The sequence below is a fragment of the Lissotriton vulgaris genome, unplaced genomic scaffold (genome assembly GCF_964263255.1).
Source record: "Lissotriton vulgaris unplaced genomic scaffold, aLisVul1.2 SCAFFOLD_1049, whole genome shotgun sequence".
In the NCBI taxonomy this organism is placed as follows: Eukaryota; Metazoa; Chordata; class Amphibia; order Caudata; family Salamandridae; genus Lissotriton; species Lissotriton vulgaris.
This window is the reverse complement of record NW_028250089.1, coordinates 601,630-627,687: the sequence shown is the minus strand read 5'-3', so window position 1 is coordinate 627,687 and position 26,058 is coordinate 601,630. Positions and strand designations below refer to the sequence as shown.

The 26,058-nt window shown below is 46.1% G+C and overlaps 1 protein-coding gene across 1 annotated transcript in view; it reads right to left on the bottom strand.

Moving 5' to 3' along the window:
• The window catches only part of UBA2 (ubiquitin like modifier activating enzyme 2), a 190,649-nt gene that overhangs the window by 139,187 nt on the left and 25,404 nt on the right, over window positions 1-26,058 (bottom strand). Inside the window, exons 4-5 of the mRNA XM_086950487.1 lie at window positions 12,058-12,122; window positions 3,683-3,783 (exon numbers count right to left, since the gene is read on the bottom strand). Of these exons, the coding sequence (XP_086806613.1) occupies window positions 3,683-3,783; window positions 12,058-12,122 (166 nt within the window). The remainder of the gene's footprint in view (window positions 1-3,682; window positions 3,784-12,057; window positions 12,123-26,058) is intronic.

The window sequence follows — 26,058 nt, the reverse complement described above, 5'->3', positions numbered from 1 at the left end:
AAGTCGACAACAACAACAACAACAAACAAGCTGGGCAACAAAGGAGACACGGCCTGCCGGCCGTGAATAATTAGGGGAGGAGCAGCCAGGAGAGAGCAGGAGCTGAGGCGCCGAGCTGAGGCGCCAAGCTGGGGAACAGATGGCTGGCGATTTGATGCTGTACACGCGCATTTTAGGTCAATGCACTTGCGCATTGACCTAAAAGCGCACGGGCACAGCATCAAATCGCCAGTCTAGGTAAACCTCTGTTTAAGCCCCTATAGTCTCGCTCCGCTCAATGCGCATGCGCATTGAGAGGCGAGACCTAAAAAAGGATATAGTCTTCAGGACGGGTCTGGAGTAGGTGGGTCTATGATCGTTTCTGGATCCACATGGGTGGTTGGCTGGAGTTTCTGGTGCCAGTCCCACTTTGGGAGTATTTGTTGGTCTGTGGGGGAGAGCCGTCGGAATCCAAAGATTATAAACGTAGGGCGTCATCGTCCCCCACCGTGATCCGCTGTCGCTCCGTCTGGGTGTCACCGAAGGATCGATGCCTGAGATTCTTTGGAAGTCCGGCCCCACAAGGACTCCGGGATCTCCTTTGTTCTCGCTGGGGGAAGGTCTTCTCCTCTGATTTCGAGCCACTCTCATACATCCTCTGGAGAGTCAAAGACATGAGCCTTTCCTTGGGATATCACCTTAAGTTTCGCGGGGTACAGTAACATGTACTGTAGGTGGAGTTCACGTAGCTTCTGCTTGATGCCAAGTAAAGTTTTCCTCTGTTCCTGAACCTGGCGAGTATAGTTGGGGTAGATGAATTCTTGGTCGTTGTCAAAGGTGACGTCTGATGCTTCTCTTGCAGCTTTCAGAATACAGTCTCTGTTCCGATCATTCAGGACTTTGGCTAGGAGGGCGCTAGGAGGAGCCCCCCGCGGCGGAGGTGGGACCAGCGCTCTGTGGGCTCTCTGCCCTCCACGACAGAAACTGCAGTATGAATCTAAAAGCACCCCTGACCAGCTCCAATAAGAAGACTCAGACGTCAAAATGCACCTGAAGCACCCGGGTCTTGAGAAGCTGACCAGACGGTGCCCCCTACAGCCCAACTTACCTCTGCTGTTGTTGGTTTTCCTCCTGCAACCTATAGGGCCATGACTGCAGCCTCTTTGCTGAAAGAAGAATCCCCATTAAAAAGCACTGAGCACCGGATGTTGAATTTGCACCCGACTGCCCAGTTACTGCTGGTGTATGTTTGGTGCCGCTTTGACGGCCCCGTGCTTTGATAACCCCCAAAGCTTGGCTCCTGCAACCAATTTACTTAACTGCAAGCAGTGTGGCTCCAGGAGCCCCCATGTCTCCACTGCAAAGCATTGGGTCGAACCCAGATTTTGACCTCTGCACTAGGCCGCCCCTGTGCTACTGGTGGTGCAGTTTTGGTACTTACCTGACCCTTGGCCATTGCTGACTTTTGGCTCCGAAAACTGAAATTGTAAGTTGGACACTTACCGGTAAAACCGCAATATTCTTTTCCCCATAGGATACCATTGGACTGTGTGAAAAAGTTTAAGTGCATGGTACTCCTCTATGTTAAACCTAAGGCTGCTCGCCCACACTACCACAAATAGATCACTTTGGGTTTTATATTGAGCCCTGTACACTTTTGGGGAACTAGTGGCAAATATCACACACAGAGCCAGCTTCCTACACACATTGGTGCCAGTTTGGGATTTACTGTAATATGTAGTCAGAGGACATCTCAGAGGTGCCCTCCCTGAAAACCTACTGACTCTGGTGTGGTCAGTGACTAGCTTTAGGAAGCCTGCCACACACAGACATGTTTCTGGACCCCTGGGTGAGAGAATCTGCTCCCTGGGACCAGAAACAATGCAGATCCTGGGAAGAGGTGTCACACCTCCTTCTACAGGATGGGCCCTGTGCTCGAAGGAAAGCTTCAAAGGCCTGCAGACTTTGTAATGCGAACCAGCCTCTGCTTCTAGCAGTAGATGGCAGTCCCCGGTTTACACCCCCACTTAGGGTGGGGAAAACCGGCTAGGAGGTATGCCCACCTTTGCCATCTCCACACCTCAGGCGGAGGAGGCCAAGTGAAGAACATTTTTCAGTCCCCTCCATATTGAGGATGAAGGCACTCCTCCAATCAGGGCTAGGTCTAAGCCTACTCCCACAGGAGAGTGGCATAATAGCGGGTGTAGTCATCCCAGGTAAGGTGTCATTGGCCCTACCTGCTACTCCACTAAATCACCTCCTAAATTTAGTTTTTTAGGTGACTCCCCAGACATAGAAACCAGTTGCCTGCGAGAAAAAGGACGAAGAAGGCACCATACAGCGAAGCCTGAAGAGGACTACTGACCAGGCCCTAACAGCCTGTCACCAGCTTGGAAGACCCTGCAGAAGATGAAGAATGTCCTGGAGCCAGCGACTTGCAGAAACCAGAGGAAGTCTGCCTGAGCTTTGAAAATGACCAGAACTCAAGGACACTTCTGTCGACAAGAATTCAACACAAAGGACTCTGGTGCCCTGCGGATCTGAGAGTCCTGCCCACTCTGCACCAGACAACTCTGGCCCAAATCCAGGTGGACCACTGACCCAGAACAGATTCCCCAACGATCCTGACCTAAAGTCCAGCGTTGGCTGACCCCTCATGGACTCCATGACAACACCTGCACACTGAATCCAGAGGCTTCTTCTGACCGCGACCGGCAAGAAGACTCAGATATCAAAAGACAACCCTGGACCTAAGCCTCTTGGCCTTGGTGAGCTGAACAGACGGTGCCCGCACAACCCCCTCCATAACTACTTACCTTTGCTATTGTTGGTCTGCTTCTTGCAAAGTCTACATTGAAGAGCTTTGGACGCCCACTGTCAAAATTGCACCCTGCATCAGGCCACCTCTGTGCCTCATGTTTGGTGCGGCTTTGTGCTCCCCGTGCTTGCTCTAATCCTCAAAGTTTGGTCCCTGCAACCGATTTACCTACCTGCAAGCAATGTGGTTCTGAGCACCCCAATCTCCATTGAAACGCATTGGGCTGAACACTGATTGACCTCTGCACCCAGCCACCCCTGTACCGCTGGTGGTGTAGTGTTGGTACTTCCCTCGCCGAGTTTTGGTCCCGAAGATTGGAACTGTAAGTGGCGTACTTGCCTGTTTAATCACAATTTTTTTCCTTTATAGGATAACACAGAACTGTTCAGAAATTGCACTGTCTACTTTTGAAAGTGAAATTTATTTTTTATCTAAAAACGTACTTACCTTACTGCAAAGATCTAAGTCTTCAAAATAAAGTACAAATAAAGCATATTTTTTAAAAATTGGGGTGGACTTCCTTTTTGAGTCGCGTGTCCATTATTAATCAATGCTGTGCAATAAAGGTCTTACAATCTTCTGTGTTAGGCCTAAGGCTGCATGCCTACACCACAACTAATAGAGCACTTTGGGTTTTACATTGAGCCCTGTACACTTTTGGGGAACCCTGGGACTCTGTGCATGGTATAACCACCTAGTGGCATAATATGTACAGAGCCAGCTTCCTATAGTGAATGTTCCAGCTATTTGGTATATCGAAATCCTTGTATAAAGAGAGGGAAACAGCATTTATTTTGTAAAAGTAAACATGTTGAAGGCTTACCAATTACATTAAATATTCTCCCAGAACAAAGCAAAAGAAATATCGAAAAGAAACCATCTAACCTTTTTAATAACAGTTACTTGTCCGAGGTACCCTGCAGTACCACTTTCTATAAGAGGGACATCAGCAGCTAGGCACATCCTGTTCACATGGTTACGTGCAACTGGAAAATTAGAAGAGGGTTATGTAGGAGACATTAGAGTTAGGAAAGGTCTATAGCAAAGTGACATACATTGATTAGATAATACAATTTACGTTTTTTTGTAAATAAAAACCTAGAATGAAACAGTATATTAAGTCCACTTGTGTACAGAAACCAATGAGCAAAATAATTTCTGATAGAGCTTTATTGTTTATTTTTCTTTTGTTTTCTACTGTTTTTTGTATATATAGTTTTTATAAGTGATTATGTGTTTAAATTTTATATAGTCTTGACTTAAAAAATACAAAAGAGAAAATACAAAATCAATAGACATGAAACATATATACAGTGATGAAGGCAAAGCGGTAGACACCACTACGCGCGTTTCGGCTCTTGAGCCTTCTTCAGGTGACCGTCTATTGTTAGAGTTTCAAAGAGTCCAGGACTCACAGTTAGGTGTGGTGTGGATATAAAAGGTCAGTCGGTAAAGGCAGCTTCTTAAGATCTTGAGATGTGGAACGATGAGTCCTATAGCTTGTCATATGATGTTATGACATCAGAGAAAAGGAGGTGGTAGAACAGTATAGTGGAGGTAGCTTAGATTCAGATCGTTATTTGTGTTGACATTTGTAGAACCTCCACGAGGATAACTTCCAGTGAGTAGATGGTAAGGTGATGAGAGCAATAGTGAAGGAAGCGAGTATTTATCTCCACAAGTTGATAAAATATCCGGAGGTGAGCAATAATGATGTATAATTGTTAGCACGAATATTTTGTATCCACCTAAAGATAAAGTAGGAAGGATGTCCCAGGAGCGGAAGATACTATGGAGGATGATCTGGTCATAGCATTGCCCGTGAGGTTTGATGAAAATAGTGACGCTCCTGGTAGAAAAGGACTGGTAGCAGTACTCGACCTCCAAAAGACCGCACACCGGTATGCTAGAATGCAAGCCATGTAGGAGACATCATTCATAAAACTGACCGATATTCCTTTGAATGAAAATTTCCTCAGACAAAAACACTGAAAATAGAATATACACAAAACGGTTTGAAGCAACAGAGCCTCAATTGAAAATCTTTTTGGATCATGGCACAAGGCACCTCTTCCTCTTCATGTTTAACAAAGTGTCTTTGGTAAAAGGAATAGGCATTACGAACTGTTAAAATGGATTAAAAAAAGAGAAACACTAAAGAAAGCGGGTATATTAAAAAGAACATTTTTCCAGGTACACATTAAGCTCTGTCTGTTAAAAAGGTATTAGTGTAAAACAAACTAGCAAAGAGATTTATTTCTGGAATGTGTGCCAGCTGGGTTCAGTACTGTGTATACAGAGCTTCAGACTAACATGTTGCTTGTAATGCCATCTGCTATTTGTGTATTTGCATAAATGCAAATGCTACTTACCTGTATGCATCTGTTCTTGGCATGTAGGGCTGCTGACATTCATATCTGTGCATAGATCGCCGCCTAGTGTTGGGTCCGGATGATTGCACATTGTTGTCCTGGAAGAGTCTTCGAAGTATCACGAGATAGGTGGCTCCTCCCCTGGACTACAGTGCGCATGGGCATCGCCTCCATCCCCAGATTGTTTTTAGCCATTGGCAGAGATGGAGTGAAGTATGTGAGTGATGACCATGCTATGAGCATATATATACATATGAATGAACACTGCAGCTGCTACAGGCGCCGGGGAGGAGGGAGGGCGATATGAATGTCAGCAGCCCTACATGCCAAGAACAGATGCATACTGGTAAGTAGCATTTGCAGTTCGAGGCATGTGGGCTGCTGAATTCATATCTGTGCATAGAATACATAGCAGTCCCTCCATTAGCGGCGGCCGCCCGTGCCAGGTGCAGCAGTCTGAAAAAGTGTCTTGAGAACAGCCTGACCAACAGCTGCCTGCTGTTTGGAGTGCACGTCTACACAGTAGTGTTTAGTGAAAGTATGTGTGGTAGACCATGTGGCTGCTCTACAGATATCTTCTAAGGGAATGTTACCTAGGAAAGCCATAGAGGCCCCCAACTTCCTGGTGGAGTGGGCCCTTGGTGGGATAGTGAGAGTGCGCTTAGCTTTAGCGTAGCAGATTTGAATGCATTTCACGATCCACCTAGCGATCCCAGCTTTGGAGATAGCGTTTCCCTTGTGGTGTGTGGCAGAAGCAACGAAAAGCTGCTTGGTTTTGCGAAAATCTTTTGTCCTGTCTACATAGTACATCAAGGCTCTCTTAACGTCAAGGGTGTGGAGCATCCGCTCCGCCAGCGTCTCTGGGTTCTGGAAAAACACCGGCAACTCAATTGTCTGGTTTATATGGAATTGAGATACAACCTTGGGTAAGAATTTAGGGTTAGTGCGGAGCACAACCCTGTTAGCATGTACCTGGAAGAAAGGTTCTTGGATGGTGAGCGCCTGCAGCTCGCTAACCCTCCGTAGCGATGTGATTGCTACTAAGAACGCAACCTTCCAAGTTAGAAACTGAAGCTCACAAGAGTGCAGTGGCTCGAAGGGAGGACCCATCAGTCTTGTAAGAACCACATTGAGGTTCCATTCTGGAGCTGGTGGTGTCCTTGGTGGAATGACTCTTGAGTCCTTCCAAAAAAGCCTTGATAGCAGGGACCTTAAAGAGCGACAGGTGTTGCCTATTCTGGAGGTATGCTGCCATAGCAGACAGGTGAATGCGGATGGAAGAGTACGCCAAATTGCATTGATACAGGTGGAACAGGTAACAAATGATGTTTTGAATGGAAGCATCTAGTGGGTCAATATTGTGGTTAACACAGTAGATGACAAACCTCTTCCATTTAGCCGCATAACAAGCTCTAGTAGTGGGCTTCCTTGCATCTCGAATGATGTCCATGCAATCGGGAGGAAGATTGAGGTAGCCAAACTCTAGGACTTCAGGAGCCAGATCGCCAGGTTGAGCTGTTGCGGGTCTGGGTGCTGAATGTCGCCATGGCTCTGCGTCAAAAGGCTGGGAGTGAGATGAAGCCTTTGATGCGGTACCACGGAGAGTTCCAGAAACGTGGTGTACCATGGTTGGCGAGCCCACGTTGGAGCAACGAGGATGAGAGTCATCGAGTGCTGCCTGAGCTTGCGTGCCACCAGCGGTATCAGCGGTGCTGGGGGAAAAGCGTACGCAAATCTGCCTGACCAGTTCATCCACATCGCATTGCCCTGTGATTGCGGGTGTGGGAACCTGGCGGCGAAGCTTTGGCATTTTGCGTTCTCCTTTGTGGCGAACAGGTCTATCTCTGGATGACCCCACTTTTGGAAGTACGGTTGGAGTACTGATGGATGTATCTCCCACTCGTGCATTTGATGGCTGTGCCTGCTGAGCAGATCCGCCATCTGTCCTTGCCCGGGAGATGCTCTGCCATGAGGAAGATGTTCCTCTGAATGGCCCACTTCCACATGCTCTGAGCCAGATGAGACAGCTGTGGAGAGTGTGTGCCTCCCTGCTTCTGAATGTAGTACATGGCCGTCATGTTGTCCGTCCGGATCAACACGACTTTGTTGCACAGATGTACTTTGAACGCCTTTCAGGCCATGAAGACTGCCATCAGTTCCAACACATTGATGTGCATCTTCCTTTGCTGTAGTGTCCATAGTCCCTGCACTGTGTACTGGAGTACATGCGCTCCCCATCCCTGGAGAGAGGCGTCCGTCGTCAGGATAATCTGTGGCACAGGCTCTTGGAATGGTCGGCCCTTGCAAAGGTTTTGTGGATTCCACCAATGCAGAGTTGTATGCCCGACCGCTCACCAACACTAGGTCTGTCAGTTGCCCATGAGCCTGAGTCCACTGACGTGCTAGGCACTCCTGAAGCGGACGCATATGTAGTCTCGCGTGCGGGACAATTGAGATGCAGGAGGCCATCATGCCTATCAACTGCATGAACACTTTCGCTGGAAGCGAGTGCTGAGGTCTGAATCGTTGGATCAGCGTCTGAATACGGACGATTCTCACTGAATTTGGCTGCGCAGTGGCTGCCAGAGTGTTGATTGTCGCGCCCAGATACTGTCGCACGTGGGCGGGCTGGAGATGGGACTTTGGGTAGTTCAGAGAGAATCCCAGATCGTGCAGGAGATGAATGGTGCGTGACACATGGTCGACGCACTGTTGTTCTGTCTTTGCTTGAATGAGCCAGTCGTCCAGGTAGGGGTAGACGTGGACATTCTGGCGACGGAGATGCGCCGCCACAGTCGCTAGGCACTTTGTAAATACCCTTGGCGCCGTGGTGACCCCGAACGGCAGAACCCTGAACTGGTAATGCTGGTCTTGAATCGTGAATCTGAGATACTTCCTGTGGGAAGGATGCAGGGGGATATGAAAATATGCATCTTTCAGATCCAGCGTAGCCAGGAAGTCCCCCTGCTGAAGCAGAGGGAGTACTTGCTGTAACGTGAGCATATGGAAGTGCTCCGAGAGAATGTACCAATTGAGGGGCCTGAGGTCCAGGATGGGCCTGAGGGATCCGTCCTTTTTGGGGATTAGAAAATACAGGGAGTAAACCCCTGTTCCCCTTTCCTGCAATGGAACGAGCTCTATTGCCCCTTTTTGCAGCATGACTAGAACTTCCTGCTGCAACAAGGTCAAGTGCTCGCCGGACATAGGACGGCTCCTTGGGGGTATGTTTGGTGGAATGGAAGTAAGTTCCAGACAGTAACCGTACTGGATAAGAGACTTGACCCACCTGTCCGTGGTGATGGATTTCCACGCGGGCAGGAACTGCTGGAGTCTCCCCCCGACCGGTGTTGTATGGTCGGGGGGGCAGTGACAAGACGTCACTGCTTGTTGGCGGTGGTGGACCTGGAGCTGTTGTTTCCACGTCCCCTGCCCTTGACGTTATTGCCTCTGTAGCCACCTCTACCCTTGTTGTTGTATGAGGTTTGGGTGTTACTTTTGTAATACTGTGTGGACTGCGATGCCTGACCCCTTGAGGTGCCTCTGGAATTGGAGCGGCGAAAGGAACCACTCCGAAACTGCTGAGACTGGAGGGCCCCCATAGACTTGGCAGTGTCTGTATCTTTTTTCATTTTTTCCAGCGTCGCATCCACCTCAGGGCCAAACAGGTGGTCAGGATTAACTGTTTGGTTCAGTATTGTCGTTTGAATATTGGGCTTGAACCCTGAAATTCGAAGCCAAGCATGCCGTCTAAGCAACACACTGGTGTTGATTGCCCTGGAGGCTGTATCGGCCACATCCAGCGCACATTTTATGGATGCGTTTGTGATGAGCTTTCCTTCCTGAATCAGCATTTCTCCTGCCTCCTTGTACTGGTCAGGCAAGTGTTGCAGTAGTGATTCTAAGGTGTCATAATGAGCCCTATCATAGCGTGCAAGTAGGGCCTGTGTGTTTGAGATTCTCCAAATATTAGCTGCCTGTGCAGCAATTCGTTTCCCTGAGGCCTCGAAGATTTTGGACTCTTTGTCTGGGGGAGGAGCGTCACCAGTGGTCTGCGAGTTCGCCCTCTTCCGAGCGTTGGATACAACCAACGAGTCCAGTGGCAAGTGTCCCTTGATGTATGTTGGATCCGAGGGCGCTGCCTTATATTTTTTGTCAATGCGAGGGTTGATGACACACGCCCGGGTGGGCTCCTTGAAGACCTCCGTTGCGTGTTTTAGCACCCCCTTAAGCATTGGCAGTGTTTTGACTGACTTTTCGGCTACTGAGAAAGTGTCAAATAAAAAGTCCACATCCACAGGGTCTGAGTGCAGCTCGACATCGTGGTTAGCCGCAGCTCTCTCGATTAGAGCGTTGAAGGCCGCCGAGTCCTCCGTCGGTGATGTCTTGGCCGCAAAAAGCTGCGTGTCCTGGCCCGACTGCGGGTCCTCTGGGTCGCCTCCGGCCGACCAAGGTTTGAGTTCCTCCTCCGGATCCGAGTACGCCGGGTAGTTGTACTCGACGTCCTCATCAGCATCGCCTGCGGTGGAACGCGTTGGCGAGTGTTGTAGGGCTTGTGGAGACATAGGCTCTATCGGGGCCGAAGACCCCGCAGAGTCCCTCTTATTCTTGAGAGGGATCCGAAAATGTTCCAACACCGGCTCCGTGGTGATTTTCCTCTTGAGGAGAGACAGTTTTCCAGTACTGGCGTCAATGATGACCTCCCGACGCTCCTCTTCAGCAAGTGGCTGGAGCCGAAGCTTCGACACCACCAAGGCTGCTTTTGGTGTCAAGACCCCCTTCGAGGGCCCGCCCTGTTTCGGCGCGAAAGCCTTCGGCGTCGACTTTGGCGGCAGGGTAAAGCGGATAGGCGTTTGCGCCTTCGCAGGCTTCGGCGTGTGCTTAGGCGCCACGTCGTCCGAATCGGGGACCACATCGTCCTTCCGTATCCGCTTCAGGGATTCCGCTACCTTCTTCGTTAAGGCCGGAGAGGGCTAGACCGGCTCAAGCGATCTCCCCGAGTCGGGAGTCGGTTCGATGAAAGGCACCTTCTTCGGGGCCGACACCTCACGCGCCTTGTCTCCAAGGGCCGGCGCCGGCTGAGCCTGGGTTGCGGCGTCGCCCTGACGCTTCTTCGGAGCCGTCTTCGGGTCTTCGACCCCGACCGTCTTCGGCGCCGACGCAGCCGCGTCAGACAACTTCGCCTTCGGCGTCGACCCCGATGTTTTCGGGTCGGCCATTTTGGCGTGGCTCTTCAAGTCGGCCATTTTGAATTTTTTGGAAGTTGACGCCTCCAGAACCTTCTGCACCACCGCAACTTTCACTTTCGGTTTTGAAACCAAGGAAGCGTGACCCGATGGCTTCACTTTCGTTTTCTTGGACGGGAGTGTCGCCTTAGAAATGTCCGTGACCGGGCCCGGAGGCGGGGCTGCTGGACTTATAACAAGGTCTTGGGTAAGGCCCAAAGGCGATCCCTCGACCTGGGCCGCATGAAGGGGATTGACCCCTGAGTCTGGTTGGGGATGCTCCTCCTCCGAGCTATCCCCCACGGTGGCAATAGCCCGATCGTCGTCCCCTACCTCGTCGGCGACTTCGTCAAAGTCCTCATCACCCGCGTCGTAGGCATCCCCTTCGGACGCGGGACTAGAGTCCGAAACTTGTACGTCGTCGTCGTCTCCAACAGATTCTTCGAATATGTTGTCTGGTGGGGGCGCCGGGGTAGCCGATAACTGGGCCTGGAGTCTAGCGGCCCGACGAATCTTGAGAGTTTTCTTGCACCGGAATTTCGAACACGCCATGCAGCTGTCTTCGTCATGGGCCGGTGACAAGCATTTATTGCACACGGGGTGCACGTCGAGGTGTGGATATTTGGAGTTACACACCGGACACTTCTTGAACGGAGTCCGCTCCATAGCAGAAGTGTAGTGTAGGCCCGTCCGCGCAGAGAGCACGCGGAAGGGTAGCAAGAGTTCGGAGCTGAGAGTCAGACAAGAAACCCGAACGAAACTATACCGACGCTCAGCCTAAAGACCTTTTGGTCTCGAGCAGAAAAGTTGAACAACTATCGATTCCGACAGAGGGAACCGAAACACATCCGAACCCAATGGCGGAAAAAAACAATCTGGGGATGGAGGCGATGCCCATGCGCACTGTAGTCCAGGGGAGGAGCCACCTATCTCGTGATACTTCGAAGACTCTTCCAGGACAACAATGTGCAATCATCCGGACCCAACACTAGGCGGCGATCTATGCACAGATATGAATTCAGCAGCCCACATGCCTCGAACGGATGTAATATCAGCCATGCATCTACTTTCTGTTACTGCAACGCACTAGGGTGTAAGTGAACAGAGGCAAGAGAAGGGAAGACCACAGATCAGATAGGTAGGGTATGGAATAAGTGGTGAATATTCTTTTATCTCACCCCCTAGTCAGAATGGGCATTAGACTGCCATTTCTATAGTACGAAACTCGCCAAAAGGCGTCGGAGCTGTAACATGTTTGGATAGTTTGGTATTGAGGCACGACATGAAAGCAAGGAGTAATGTCATTTTAGTCGTACGTTAAGGGTGTTCGACAACATGGGGCCTACTGATCACAGTCACTTCCTACCAACACAGAGGTGCTGGAGAACCGAATAAACTACAAAAGGACAATAAGGACCATAATCGTCCAAGAGTACTTGTGTAGAAAAGGGGAGTGCTCTCATTTCTCAGAGAGGGGATAATCATCACATATTGTAAAACATGATGTTGGCTTTCTGCTTGATGCAGATGCCCAACTGTTAAACCTCGCTTGTGGCCCAAGGTTCCATCGTCATCTACCTCAAGCTATACTGGGCACACAATCACATTAGAACAGGGCAGTATCAGAAATAAAAAAAACATGGTAAAATAAGCACTGTAGACTTACCACGGTTATCCAAGGCATTCATAACCAGTGTAAACTGTCTGAAGAACTCCACATTGTAGTCTGGGCTGTAGAAAATAAAGTAATCAGAACCATTAGCAGAATATCAGACTACCGGCATCCATTATTAAGGACTGAGCCAATGATTCCCTCACGGAATCAAGTGTCTCCATTATAAAACTGAATAGATTAACGACAATCAGGTCATACCCTTCTCTCTGTAAATTTAGCATAAGGAGTATTCAGCATAGTTAGTTTGGTATCCACCCCACCTTTCCAAAATCTTGCCAGTAGACAGTTATGGATTAAAGAGCTCATGCTAATTTCAGCAGGCTGGGCCTACTCCTTTTAGAAGGGGTAAATTTGTTTGATAAAGTCTGCCAGTAAATGTTATGGGTTTTTAGCCCAAGAATATAAAGCTCTTTGTAAAAACCAACTTTTGCCAGTCATGAAAGAGACACGTCCCTTAACACCTCCGCTGCGGCGGCTATTCCGCAGCAGCGCTAAGGGGGCGGGGGGCCGCGCGGCACGCACATGCTGGTGACTGAAGCGCTCCGTCACCAGCCGCAGTTGAGCTGTGCTGATGACGGAGCGGTTCCGTCATGGCCCCGCCCGCTCAATAGAACGCCCAGCGGAGGCGCGGAATCCGCGCCACGCAGGAGCGTCGGGCGGGCCATTATGGAACCGCTCCGTCATCAGCACAGCACCACCACGGCTGATGTCGGAGCGGTTCCGTCATCAGCACGGAAAGAGTTAATCCTGAGGGGTTAACATAGTTTGAGCTCAGATAATATGCTTGGATACACTCTCGGAGTTCTGTGGAAAGCATAGGTAAAGGCACAAACCATAACAGTATAATAATAATTCCTTGGCTTCACTACATGCTGGGTTTAGGTCAAGGGTAAACTGCTACCCATTTGGTAATTTGATATAATGAAAATGTGTATTCTGTAAAATTCCAGAACACTCCAGTCCATACATTATTCAAACAACTACAGAGATTGAGGATAGCCCAATACTAGAATGTCAATGTATAGTAGTATAGATCAGTTGAGTACCAAGCACAGCTGCAAATGTAAGCCATTCTTAGTTGGGGGCAGAGTATGGATCCTGAAATCACTTAGAGTGACACAAAACAGACATTGACAAACCATTTTATAGGGATTCGGCACGCATCCTTGTCCTCCAAATACAGGTGAAATCTTGCCACTATGTGCTATAGGTAAAACAAGGCTACGGATCCAAATAATCCCTGGCCATCGGGCCCACCGAGGGATTGCCCAGCAGATGGTCTAGTGCATTGTGGGAACTGTAGTCCTGCCTACCACAAAGTTACAGGCAGCTTTTGCGTTCCCCTCGACCACCGGACGGTGAAGTTGCTTTCTGTTCTACCTACTGCTGCCCCTAGACTTGTTGATCCCAAGTCCGGCAACTGACCCCTTTACTACAAACTATATCTAGAGGACTTCAGTTAGTTGAACGGTAAAAAATGTATTCTGTTAAGTTAGCCTCTGCTCCTCTTCCATTTTGTCTACCAGCCCCCATTTTGTGTTTCTGCGGGGACTCTCATAAAGTCAGAAGTTACGTGTTTGGTTGTACTGATAATGCTTGCATGTCAGAGAAAGCAGCCCTGCCCTGCCGAAGGGCCTACCTGCACAGATATCTAATCTGTTTGCCCAACAACACCTGTAACCTCCCTTGCCGATCTACAAAGATGACGTGGGTAGGAGTTTATCAGGATTCAACAGTTCAGCATGTAAACATTATACAAGGGGGTTGTGTAAGCATTATGTAACAATGCTGAAGTGGTTTCAATGTGTTTCACGAGGCACCGAAAAGTATAAATGCCATGTTTGAACTTCTACTTGTTAGCCCCTCCCTCTGGCACTTGCAGTGTCTGAGTGATGACTCATCTCATGAGTTGTAATACACCTGTGTTTTGTTCCACTCCAGTGTGGATCCTCATTTGTGAACCCGTAGACTAGGGGTGTTCCTGCACCACTGAGACAGATACACTTCTACAACTGACGCGGGCAACGTGGGGCCCCATTGAAGGACACAGCCGGACCAGGAGGTCATTTCGACTGGAACACTAGGGGGCGCCCGTAGACTGAGACTTGCTTTCGCAGCCAAGGTGGTTTTCAGCTTATCGACCTGACCTTTGTGGCTGCTGTATGTTTGAACTGGGGCTCTTCGGTTGGCATTTTGGAGGTGATCTTTTGATCAGAGGATTGGCAGGTGGGAGTTGGAGTACTGCGATCAGGTAGGATCTAATTGGTTGTCTTTTTTGGATCTTTTGTTAGTAAAAAGGCATTTGCAAATGACTTTGAGAGGTAATGTGAGAATTTTTCTCATCTAGTCTATTAACGCTATTGTTAAGAAGTATTTGGTCAACATGCCTGTTTTGAGCCCACTTCGTGCATTATGTTGTTGTTGCAACACAAATAGTATTTTGAAAGAAAGACAGCCAGTGCCTCTAGAAGGCACTCTGAATAATAAAATGTACATTGAATACGGTATTTCTTCCATACTGTTTAGCACATTGCGGGTCAAATATATGAAGGCAGATGCCAGTTTACAGTGGCCACTTAAATTGTACCTTTGATTTAAATAAACTGCAATATGTAGCAGAGAAGCTCTTTAAGAGAAAAAGTAGGGAGAGTAGGTTTGATGACGTAGGGTTATGGGGAAAACAAATTAAAGAAACAGATTAAAGAAGAAAAGGATAGGAAGACATTTGAAGAACAGACTATTGTACAGAAAATGTAAGAATTATAATTAAAAGCACAAGAAGAGAGTGTAGAAAGTGATGAGAGAAGGGTTAGACTTTAAATGCAAAAAGTATATGTGGCCAGGGCACTACCTGGTTGCCTAAAGGCGGTGGCAACAACTGCCATTTCAATCAGACAATCAGCAGGACTTGTACTGGATCAGAAATTGAGGTTTTTTGTTCCCCATTCAGTTGATGTATTATTGAATCAAACTAAGACACAACATTTGATGAGTGCTCGTCTTACCGGGTACAAACTCACTTTGATAGCACCACACATTACACTTAAACGCTGCCTGACCTTGAATCCAACTACTTTGTTGCCAGTGCCCTCTGAACAGGCTAGTGATATACATCACTATATTTTTACCACTGAAGAACAAACAAAGGGTTGAGTGGACCTGACCGACATGCCCCTGCCTGATGCTCAGGGTGAATTGTATGTAGAAGGATCTTGAAGAGGCACATATTAAATAGCATACAATATGCGCACAGATTGATAAGAAAATTGTCTTCATAGAAAAATCTTCTTTAATCTCGAGTCGCACAGCCAACGCGTTTCAGCCCAGCAGGCTTCAACAGGGCAAACACGGAAAATTATATTCCACGTCCTTATAAGTCGTCGAGTGATCCTCCAATATTCACTTCTCACACAGATATCCTTATCAAGTTAGGATTTTCTGCGAGGTATCCAAAATTTGTAACCTTGCTCGAATTTGGCCGTTTCAGGCTCCTGACAAGTTTAGTGCAAATGCACTAGATCCTCAGTTCGTTCCAGATTCAGTATTCTGTTTCGCACACGATACCAACGGTGATGTGATAATCCACCCCGGTCAAAGAACAAGGACGTGGAATAGAATTTTCCGCATTAGCCCTGATGAAGCCCGCTGGGATGAAACGCGTTGGCTGTGTGGATCAAGATTAAAGAAGATTATTCTATGAAGACAAGTTTCCTTATCAATATGTGTGATCTGTGCGCATATTGAATGTGATTTAATATGTGCCTCTTTGAGCAATTATATTTGTATAGTTTAAATTTAGGTCCTTGGGCAGCGGACTTACAAAGGAGGGCACAAGCCAGACTGTTAGGTGAACTTACATACAGTGATAGAAGAGCAAGTGCGGCTGTAATTGTTTTCCCTCACTGCCTTTGCTGTTTTTTATATTGTAGATGGATCTTGTTTTAAGCTACCCGATGGCACCACGACTGCAGATTATGCTATTTCCACACTGCATACAATTGTGGAGACAGAATGGAGAGTTACTTCAAAATTTGCTGACTGCATTAACACTACCAAAGCGAGGGGTTATTGTCAAGTGTAGTGCGCACCAGAAAATAGTAGAGGATGTTAATTATCAGATTCCTGATGAGGGTGTCCATTTTAAAATGGCCCAACAAGAGACAGCTATAGCAGATTTATGATTTGAAAGAAATAAACACAGAAGGAAGTTCACAGAGAAAGATGTCAGATTAATACAACACGCAGAACATGTCTTATTCAAATTAGAACTAGATGACATGTGTTCAAGAACACCATCAGTGGCAGAAATGTTACTAATAATTCAAGATAAACTCAGTAAAGGATGTTTGATAGAATTGATTGGAAGTTTATGTACATTCTGATCACAGGTTCACAGAAACTACATGAAAAGAACAGAATAATGCATGAGATTAGTAGTTTAACTTTTCTAGGTTGTCCTATGGTACTGAATCCAGCCAATATCTTTTTTCACATTCCATGTGCTGAAGAATGGCTTACTGTTATTAATTTTTGTCAAGTTCATGTCACAGTGCTTTTGCATGAGAATAGTTAGGAATACTGTCAAAAAGAAGATGGATGTCTGGGACACATAATTAGAAAAGGAGCTAGAAAGGTGTCACTAGAGAGTGGAAATAATTCACCAGATGAATCCATCTCAAATTCAGAAAGTCAGGATTTTTTAAGGAAATCATTGGCTGCTATAGTGAGTGGTTACCAAACCTTTCACTAGTGGCTAAGACTTTACTGAGGCTGACGCACATGTGTCTGATCCGCTTCCATTGGACAACAATTGCACAAAAGCATTCCTAGAGTTGAAAGAGAAAAAGTGTCGTGCCCAGGCACTAGGATGCAAGTTTATTTTAAAGTAAATACAACAATTTGCAGTGAGTAGGAGGGCTGCTCTCTCTCAGTTCCTGTTCAGAAACGAATGTGTTCAAAGGTCTGACGTATTTCCCAATGACCCTTGATCCAAACGTCACAGAAATGCCCAGCTGCCTTAATTTAGTAGCTATGGTAAATGTCAGTCAAAAAAGAGTGAGAAAAATATGCCTTCTTTTGTAAAGTTGTTTTGGGATAATACTAAGACTAAAATGTCTGAATTCAAATGTATGGAGCTTACAGCCAACAAATCAGTTTCATTACAAACAATTTGAATCTGAATGTCTAGGTGTCATGAATCTATGCGTAAAACTGTGGTTAGACTAAGGATGAACGTCTGATTGAACCCAACAATGTCCATTTTGCAGATTGCCCAGGTTTTAAAGGTAGCAATGCCAGATTAGGAGCAGCACACGCTGTGCTCCCTATATGTTGTCAAAGTTTCATGGCTTTCAGTAGTTATATCAGCCCAAAAATTAGAAATGGATTGCCCTTGCTAGAACATGCAGTATAACTGCTCAAATGGGAGTCAATATTGTCATAGGAGAGACCAATGCTAATTTAGTTGTACAATATTGTGTCCAGTTAGCATATACATTCAATTGAATTTTTACAGGTACATTTGAAAAGGATACTGTTAATTCAATGCTAACACTTGTTAAGAACTGAAAGAGGTACCAGAAAATATTTTATAAGCAGAACAACAAGGTTGTATCAGAACAGAATATGAGAAAAATGACAACTGTATAGTAGAAAATGTGTAATTGCAAAAACCGATGCCCAGGTATAGATTCCCTGTTTCTCTGAAATAAGATTATGAGGTCTCAAAGATGCTGTGTGCAGAATCACAGATTGGACAAAGATTGGATTGCAGCTATCTGCCTGATGTTTCAAGCACAGTAAAGCAACACAAAGACAGCACAGAGTTACACTTTGCAAAAGACTGTGTTTCAGCATCACTGAAGTGGCTTGAATATGTACATGCAAATGCACTTGTGAAAATCACTGATGAAAAGACTAGCTATTGCTGTGAAGGTCTGGCCGATGTGGAGCATGCAGTTTTTCACCAGATTGCAGCGGCTACACAAGATCTGCATAATGGTTGGTGCCAAAACTTTGATCTGAGAGATGCTGTGAAATGGAAAGGGCTATTTTAAATGATCCTGGCAAAGACTATTGTGAAACGGGGTGGCCTTCTAAATTGGGTGCATGCCTCTCACACACTATGGTCCTGTGTCCCCCTGATAAAACAGCTCCTCTTCAAGAAAAGATGCAGCAGTGCTCAAAAGCCAACAGAAGAGGTGTCAGTCAAGCTGTAAGGGAACTCACACAGTTTGAAGCATCACTAGAGCAAACTGCACTGGAAAAGCAAAAATTTTAAACGGACTCCGATGAAAGCAGTAATGAGTCTGGTGCAGCCTCTGAAGGAAACATTAGTACTGTGGGCCTACCAGTGGAGGAACAAAAAAGGTGGCTGTAAGGGTATCCAAAATGCCTGCAGTGGTCCCTTGAAAAATCATTTGCACCCATAGCTAAAACCGATCAAAGTGAAAATAAAAGTGAAAAGCTTGTATTGAAAACGTGCAAAAGATTGACGGTGCTCTGTCAGTTTCTCGATTTAGAAAAGGGGGTGGTGATGAACTGAGTGTCTGAATTAAGCAGACCACTCTTACCCAGTCCAAAGATCAGGGCTTGATCCATCACCGTTATTTATCTCACTGCACCATCCCTTTGAATCCTGATTGTGCAGTGAGAAAGGGACTCATGTCTGAGTATACCCTGCCACACCTATAGTGGCCAAAAACGATTTAGAAAAGGGGGTGGTGATGAACAGAGTGTCTGAATTAAGCAGCCCAGTGCGGAGTTTCTCAGCACCGGAGTGGTCAGATTGCATGGAAATTAAAATACAGAATGACACATTGAATGAACTGTGTAATGCGAAGTTTGAACTGTATAAGCCACCCTGATGGCAAGCTGATAAAGAGTCAAGAAATGCCGAAATAACTGAGAACTGTCAAGAGCTGAAGAGAAAAGAATATTTGAATGCAAAGAAGAAGATTTGTGGTGCAGAAAACTGCTGATACTATCCTTGTGTACATTACTTTGCTCTGCCCAGGGTTGGAAATAAAATCTGAACTTTACCAGTTGGCCCAGAAATATTTCTTGAAAAACAAAGTAATCTATTTAACGATCCTTCAGGCTGTAGGGGATGAACTTGTGGACAATCTTTCTTGAATACTTGATATAATGACTTTCTTTTTCATTACTATGGTTTTATTGAACTGCAAGTCTCCAACAATTTTTTTTTTTTTGCTTGGACTTTGAGGTGAAAATGCTGTTTGATTGATTGCTTCAAAATGTTTGCTTTCTTTCTGAAATTCCCCACTGACTGATATATGCATTGGACATAAACTATAGACATTTTTGGAAAAAAATATTTTTGTGCAGCATTTTTAAGAAACAATACAGTTAAAGACATTGTTGATTTTTGGATGCCAAACATGGAGGAAGAACGCCCGGATATTCAACACCCTACGTCGAGAGAGACTAAACATAAATGAACATTAATTTATTTGGCAGCAAGTTTATCTAGTGTTATGAGTATTTGTGTAATAGCTTGGCTCCTACATGTGAAATTTCCTATGCATACACAAGTATGCCCAACACCTATATCTGAACAATCAAATGTTGCATTATACGCATAGTATTGCTAATATTTTTGATTGCTGGGTTTGTGGATTGTTGCCTGCACACCAGGAAAAAGGGGGAACGCCTCTCATACCACTCCCATTCTTCCACAATGGCTCTTGCACGGCTTGGTTTGGAGTTTTATGGGCAGCACATGTTAGTAAGCTTTTTACCTTTGATACAGGAGGTTTTAATAAAGAGCTAAATATAGCATGTTATCCAGATGATGGTAACCCACAGGCAAAAGGATCAGATTTAGAGGTGGAGGAATATGGTGTTCATGGTGATTATATCACTAAGTATGTTAATTTGTTCTCTTTTATGCTTTCTGTACTCAAGAAGTTTTATGTATCTGGAAATTATATTTTTTATTATTTAATTAGATAAAGTGTTTTAGTAGAGTCTAAAAGGAGGGATTGTTGAATGGAAAAAATGTATTCTGTTAAGTTAGTCACTACTCCCCTTCCAATTTGTTTACCAGCCCCCATTTTTCTGTTTCTGCAGGTACTTTCATAAAGTCAGAAGTTACGTGTTCACTGAAAGCTGGTTGTACTGATAATGCTTGCGTGCCAGAGTAAGCAGCCCTGCCCTACCAAAGAGCCTACGTGCACAGATGTCTAATCTGTTTGCCCACCAACACCTGTGTGACCTCCCATGCCGATCTACAAAGATGACATGGGTCGGGGTTCATCAGGACTCAACAGTTCAGCATGTAAGCATTGTACAAAGGGGTTGTGTAAGCATTATGTAACAATGACTAAGTGGTTTCAATGTGTTTCACGAGGCACCGAAAGGTATAAATGCCATGTTTGAACTTGTACTTGTTAGCCCCCTCCCTCCGCCACTTGCAGTGTCCGAGTGATGAGACTCATCTCATGAGATGTAATGAACCGGTGTTTTGTTCCACTCCAGTGTCAATCCTCATTTGTGAACCCGTAGACTAGGGGTGTCCCTGCACCAGTGAGACAGATAAGCTATCTCACTTCTACACGTTCATCACTTGACGTCAGTAACCACTCCATTGTTGTGTTTATGGACCTTTTCCCCCCTACACCACCATTTCAGCCGTAAAAGCAGACCTCAGCACCAGGGACAGCCAGGACAACTCTGCACGCAGTCTCCACGGGCCAGGAAAAATTAAACTGATTGTCATGACTTGGCCATGGGACCCACATCATCTTTAAGCTGCAAGGGTGCCACACAACTTAACCTGCAACTGACTGATTGTCACTAGTGGTTTTTCCCATTGACCGCAATAATAAAATTTCACTGTATTAGTCTGCACTGATTTTACATTGCTTCAAATATCTATAACTCGTTATATTTATGCTATTCCGTTCGTTTTGGTGGCTAAATTAAGATATAAATGCACTCTATTTTTAAAAAGTGATGTTGGATTTCACGAGTCATGTCAATTACTTATCGTCCTTGTTGGTATTCTGAAATGCTTAACACATGTTCCTCTATTAAAGCCTGACTGCGCTTTGCCACACTACTAGGACTGAACTAAGGATTTATTAGTGTGAATACAGGGGCCATCTTGGGGGTATTGTGATAGTATTATATGGTGAGGTCTATCCCCCACACCACGATACTCCACTTTACTACAGTTTCAGCTTGGAATTTCAAAAGAATTTGAGCACCAGTTCTAGAGTCCTCGTGGATATAACCCTTGTATTGCTGTAGGGTGGTTGGATCAACATTTTGTATTGTCTTTAGGATTTCAATGCAGGCTTGATGACCACTGAGATCAAGGACTGGTGAAGTTTAGAAAATCAAAACTGAAATTTTTGAGTTTGTGAAAGTAGGCTTGCCAATATGGATTCTCATAATATTTAGATCAATTGGGATAAAGACATTGACAAGAGTATGGTTGACACAGGAGAGAGCGAATCTAATCAGTATATGTTTGAAGACTAGCAAGAGGGTAGGTGAAGCAATCAAATCAAGAAGATTGTCAATATAAACTACTGCATTTGCATAGGGAGATAATCGCCCAAGACCACGGTCACCTGAGAGGGCACAGGTATATTATAGGTAGCATGAATGAACTGAGCCAGATCATGTAGGTCATCAGGGATAATAGAAGGCAGAGGAGAGGGTTCAGTGGATGGTAGCCTACCAAACAAGCAATAAAGAAGGAAGTCCCTGAAATACATTTCACCATTAGGTATTTGAAGAAGTAGAACTTCGGCCCATTAACTATCTTTGTACTGAATATCATTGAAGTAAACAATTGTGACAACGTAGCAACTGCATGTATCGGTTTTCCAAGAAGACGTTGAAGGCCAATTAGAGAAGCTTCACCAGATGAAGTTTAGATTATGGGTGCCGGCGGAGGACACAAAGAAAGTTGGGCAAAGCAGGGTTGGCGTTTGGGTGTGGAGTGTTGTAGCCCCAGCAGACGGTAGGGAGATTTTGGGAGTTTTGAGATAGATGGGGAACGGACAGGCACGCAGAGGGCGAGTGGTTTAGATGTCACAAGAACATTCACAGGTACAATGCTTTGTGTCTGCTCTCAGGGTAGGACAAAGGATGATGAGAGAACAAGTGTGGCCTGAAGTGCTTAGTGTAAGGGCCCAGAGAGTCCAGAGTAATGGAATAAAAGGATAGGTCTGATAAGCTGCGTAAACACATCTTATTTGTGCATTCAAAGACAGCATCAAAACATCTGAAGATTGGGGAAAACCCTTTATCACAATGTCAGCATTTTAAGACTCCATGTTGAGGTTCCGTGACAATTGTAAGTGGTGTTTTCGACTCACACGAATATGGTCGAGTCTAGTATCTATGAACCGCAAATGACGAGTTTAGTAAGTGTGCGCAGTTTCGCTGTGCTAACTTAAACCGTTCGTTTGTTATGTGGGTTTGTCATCTGTACCCACGGGTTCCATCTTAGATACGGCATCCATTTTGTCTCTTGCCCTCAAGTAGCCAGCGAACGGACGCTGTCCGCTTCGCGACCCTGGGACTCCCAAGATATTTGCGGAAGACACATGTTCTTTGAAAGTGTCTTTATGACGAGGGGGATGCTACTGTAAGGCAGATGGCGCCGCTCGAGGCTCATCTTGCCGCACGGGCTTATTGTCTCAGTTGTGCATCTCATTAGGCACGTCCCTTTGATGCCTGTATCTCGTGCTTCTCGACACTCCCCTTTTACACCCTTTCCGATCTCCCCACTGTTTCCGTCTTCCTCTGCACCTGTCTTCGTTCCTGTTTCGATCTACTTTACTACTGATTGGAATTTGCTAATGGTGGGAAGATGGGTTTTTACAGTTGGGAACCGCCAAATGTTTCCGCACTTATGTTCCGGATCTTGTGTGTTTCAAAGTGATCTAAGCGACCCCTTTGAGAGCGACTTGTGGGAACCAGGTTGTAAACTATTGTGTACCATGTTATCCTATGGGTAGAAACTGTATAAAAGGAGCGATCCACAAATACAATTTGAAGCAGTCTCCCCGAACTACACTCGATGTACTTCTTGTGACTTCTGTGTTCCCTGCAGTAAATAAACCTTGACTCTTTGACGCCGAAGGAAGTGTCCCGTGTCTCTGTGATTTGTACGCCGGAGCAGGTTACCCACGAAGGTTTCAGGTGTTGTGCCCTGGCACCGCTGGGTCCAAAGAACCCAGTCCTTCAGTTGGCGCCCAACGTGGGGCTGCATCAGTGGTACCGGTCCAAGCCTGACGATCGTGAGGAACTTCGTGTGAAATCTCCGAGGGAAGGTGCACCCCGCTTCATCGATCCTGTTGTCGAAATAAGTGGCCCGAAGACTTTTCCCGCGAAGATTCCCGCCTCCTAACGGCTGCGACGGACTGCTACCCTGACTGTAGACCTGTTTTGGCGCCTGGCGTAGACCTTGGTATAGCGAGACGATTGACGGGCCTTCCTGAGGACGCCATTGATCTTTGAGTTAAGTATTTGTGGGTCGCTCCCAGAGTTCTTGGTTGTAGACACTTTAGCGAGTGTCTTTGTTGTAAACACTTTAGCGAGTGTTTTTGTTGTAGACACTTTAGCGGGTGTCTTTGTTGTACACGCTGTGTGAGTGTTTTTGTCGGTGACACTTTGCTAGCGTACTTTGTTGTTGTTGTATTTGTTTGACGACTGCAGCCGCCAAAGACCGAGGGTTTTGTTCTTGCTGGGACTTGGTAAATCCCGTAACCCTTGAAGTTTGTGAAACTCGGCTAGTGTGCAAGATGCCTGGTCGCAGTACTTTGTTCAGTTGCTTTAGACCTTGTGGTGCGGATTCCCTGCTGGAGGACTCGTGTCCGATACCTCCGGTTGGAACTCCTACATATGACTTATATAGCAAACATGGGCTAGGCCCGATTGCTTTTAACGATTATTGGATTAAATATACAAAGAAAGACGGCGATCTTCGTTGGCCACCTCACGGTAGCTTCGAAGCGTCGATCTTAGATAATTTGGAAATAAAGTTGTTCGAACGTAAATCAAGGCCGGCCATGTTTGATGCCTTTCGGTTCTGGCGCAAAGAAGCCCGACAGAAAGAGATCAGACAAAATAAACGTAGTCAGCGAGATACTGTTGCTACTATTGTAAAGAAAGCTGAGCAGTTTCAGCGTGATAAGGAGGATAAGGATAAGGAAGTGTTTGAGAGATTACAGCGTATGTCCATAGACAAATGCTATCCTGTTTTGTCTACGGAGTCGGATAAGAAGGAAGAGGCAGTTGAGGATTCTTTAATGTCCTATCTTATGAAGTCGCCACCTCCGTACGTACAGGGTACCGCAGCTCCTGTGGTCCCTGCCGTACCTGTTCCACCAGTTCCTCAACCTGCACTTGCTCTTCCGACTGTTCCTGCTCCTTTGCCTCTTTCTATTCCTACTGCTCCTCCGCTTCCACATACTCCTGTTCCCGCTACTGCTCACGCTACTGCTCCTGTGTTGTTAACCCCTGTTGCTGCTAACGTCTCTACTCCTTCTCTTGTTAGTCCTGTGTCTTACTCCTGTCCCTCTACTCGTAACCGTAGTTCTCCCATTGCGGCTAGCTTCTTTCAGTCGCTCGGACCTGTTTTTGGGTCTGCTGGTTCTGATGGTCCACAGAGACGTAGCCAGCTTCCTGGTAATAGAGAACGTGTTGCGCTATACAATATGGCGATGGGTTGGATGATAAACCCTGTTAGAAATCCACCTCGTGTTGTCCTCGAAACGTTTGATCAATTCAACATACCTACTCAGAGATATGTGTTTGATGAAATGTGCAAGTTCTTACATGATCAGATAGCGGCTGTTGCGCCTGACGAGGTGCTGACCGCCCTGTCTAATCTTCGGCTTCAGTTCGCAACTGGACTGATAGTCGACACTAATGTCCGACGTGCTATTGAACGGTTGCTATCTCTTCGTCCTGCTCCTATTCCACATGCATTGTTCGTTGAGGACATTGAACAACGAGATGGGTCTGGCCAATATCCTATGCGAGAAGTTCCGCCAGTTTGGGTACCCGCTGATAATACTAATGCTAATGCTCCAATACCAGCACATTTCCAGAGAGTGTGGATACACCTCCCTTGGAAACGATCGGAAGTGCTTCAGGTGAAACAAACTTTGCCTGATCCTCGCAAAAATCCTGCGGGGTATTACAAAGAATTATCGCAGCTCGTAGACGCTACGATAATGAATCTGGCCGATATCGACATGTTGTTTGGCAATGTCGTACCGCAACCGGTATGGGCCAAGATTCGTCACCAAGATCACACGAATGAATTAGGTGGTGATTGGGCTGCCATTACAGCGGCAGACGCTGGACAAGTGGCTGCTACTAAACCCGATCAGTTGATTGAACTTCTTCCCCAGCGAATCATTACGTTAATGAAAACGCTTATGCCAGCTATGAGGGTAAATTGGGACAAGTTGTCAGCCTGTAAGCAGAAGAAAGATGAGAGTGTTTCAGACTTCTTTACGAGGTTCGAGGAAACATTCGTCGATCATAGTGGGCAGGATATGGGTACTGAGGGTGGACAGAGGTTGTTTGTGGATAAATTTGTATCGAACTTATTGCCCGACTTGTGCAATAAATTGAAAAATTCAGAAAGTTCATGGGCCGTTTCTACCTCAGCTCAGATTCTGGCTACGGCACAATATTACGAAAATAGAGAAAAAGAGGAAAATGACCGTGCCGATAAAAAGACGAAAGAGCTGAAAACTAAAGTGTTGTTACAACAAGCATATCCGCCGCGTTCTAATCAGAATGCGCCTCAGCAGAATAGATCGCAGTCGCAATCAAATCGATCGCAGCCGCGTAATGACTCATCTTTTCAGAGATCTTCGTTGGGGTACAACCAATGTGCTTATTGTAGACAGGAGGGACACATTAAATTCAATTGTCCTGCTTTACATGACCGTAGTGGTGGTAATTCGTCTAGAGGAGGTCGTGGTGGTGCACAGC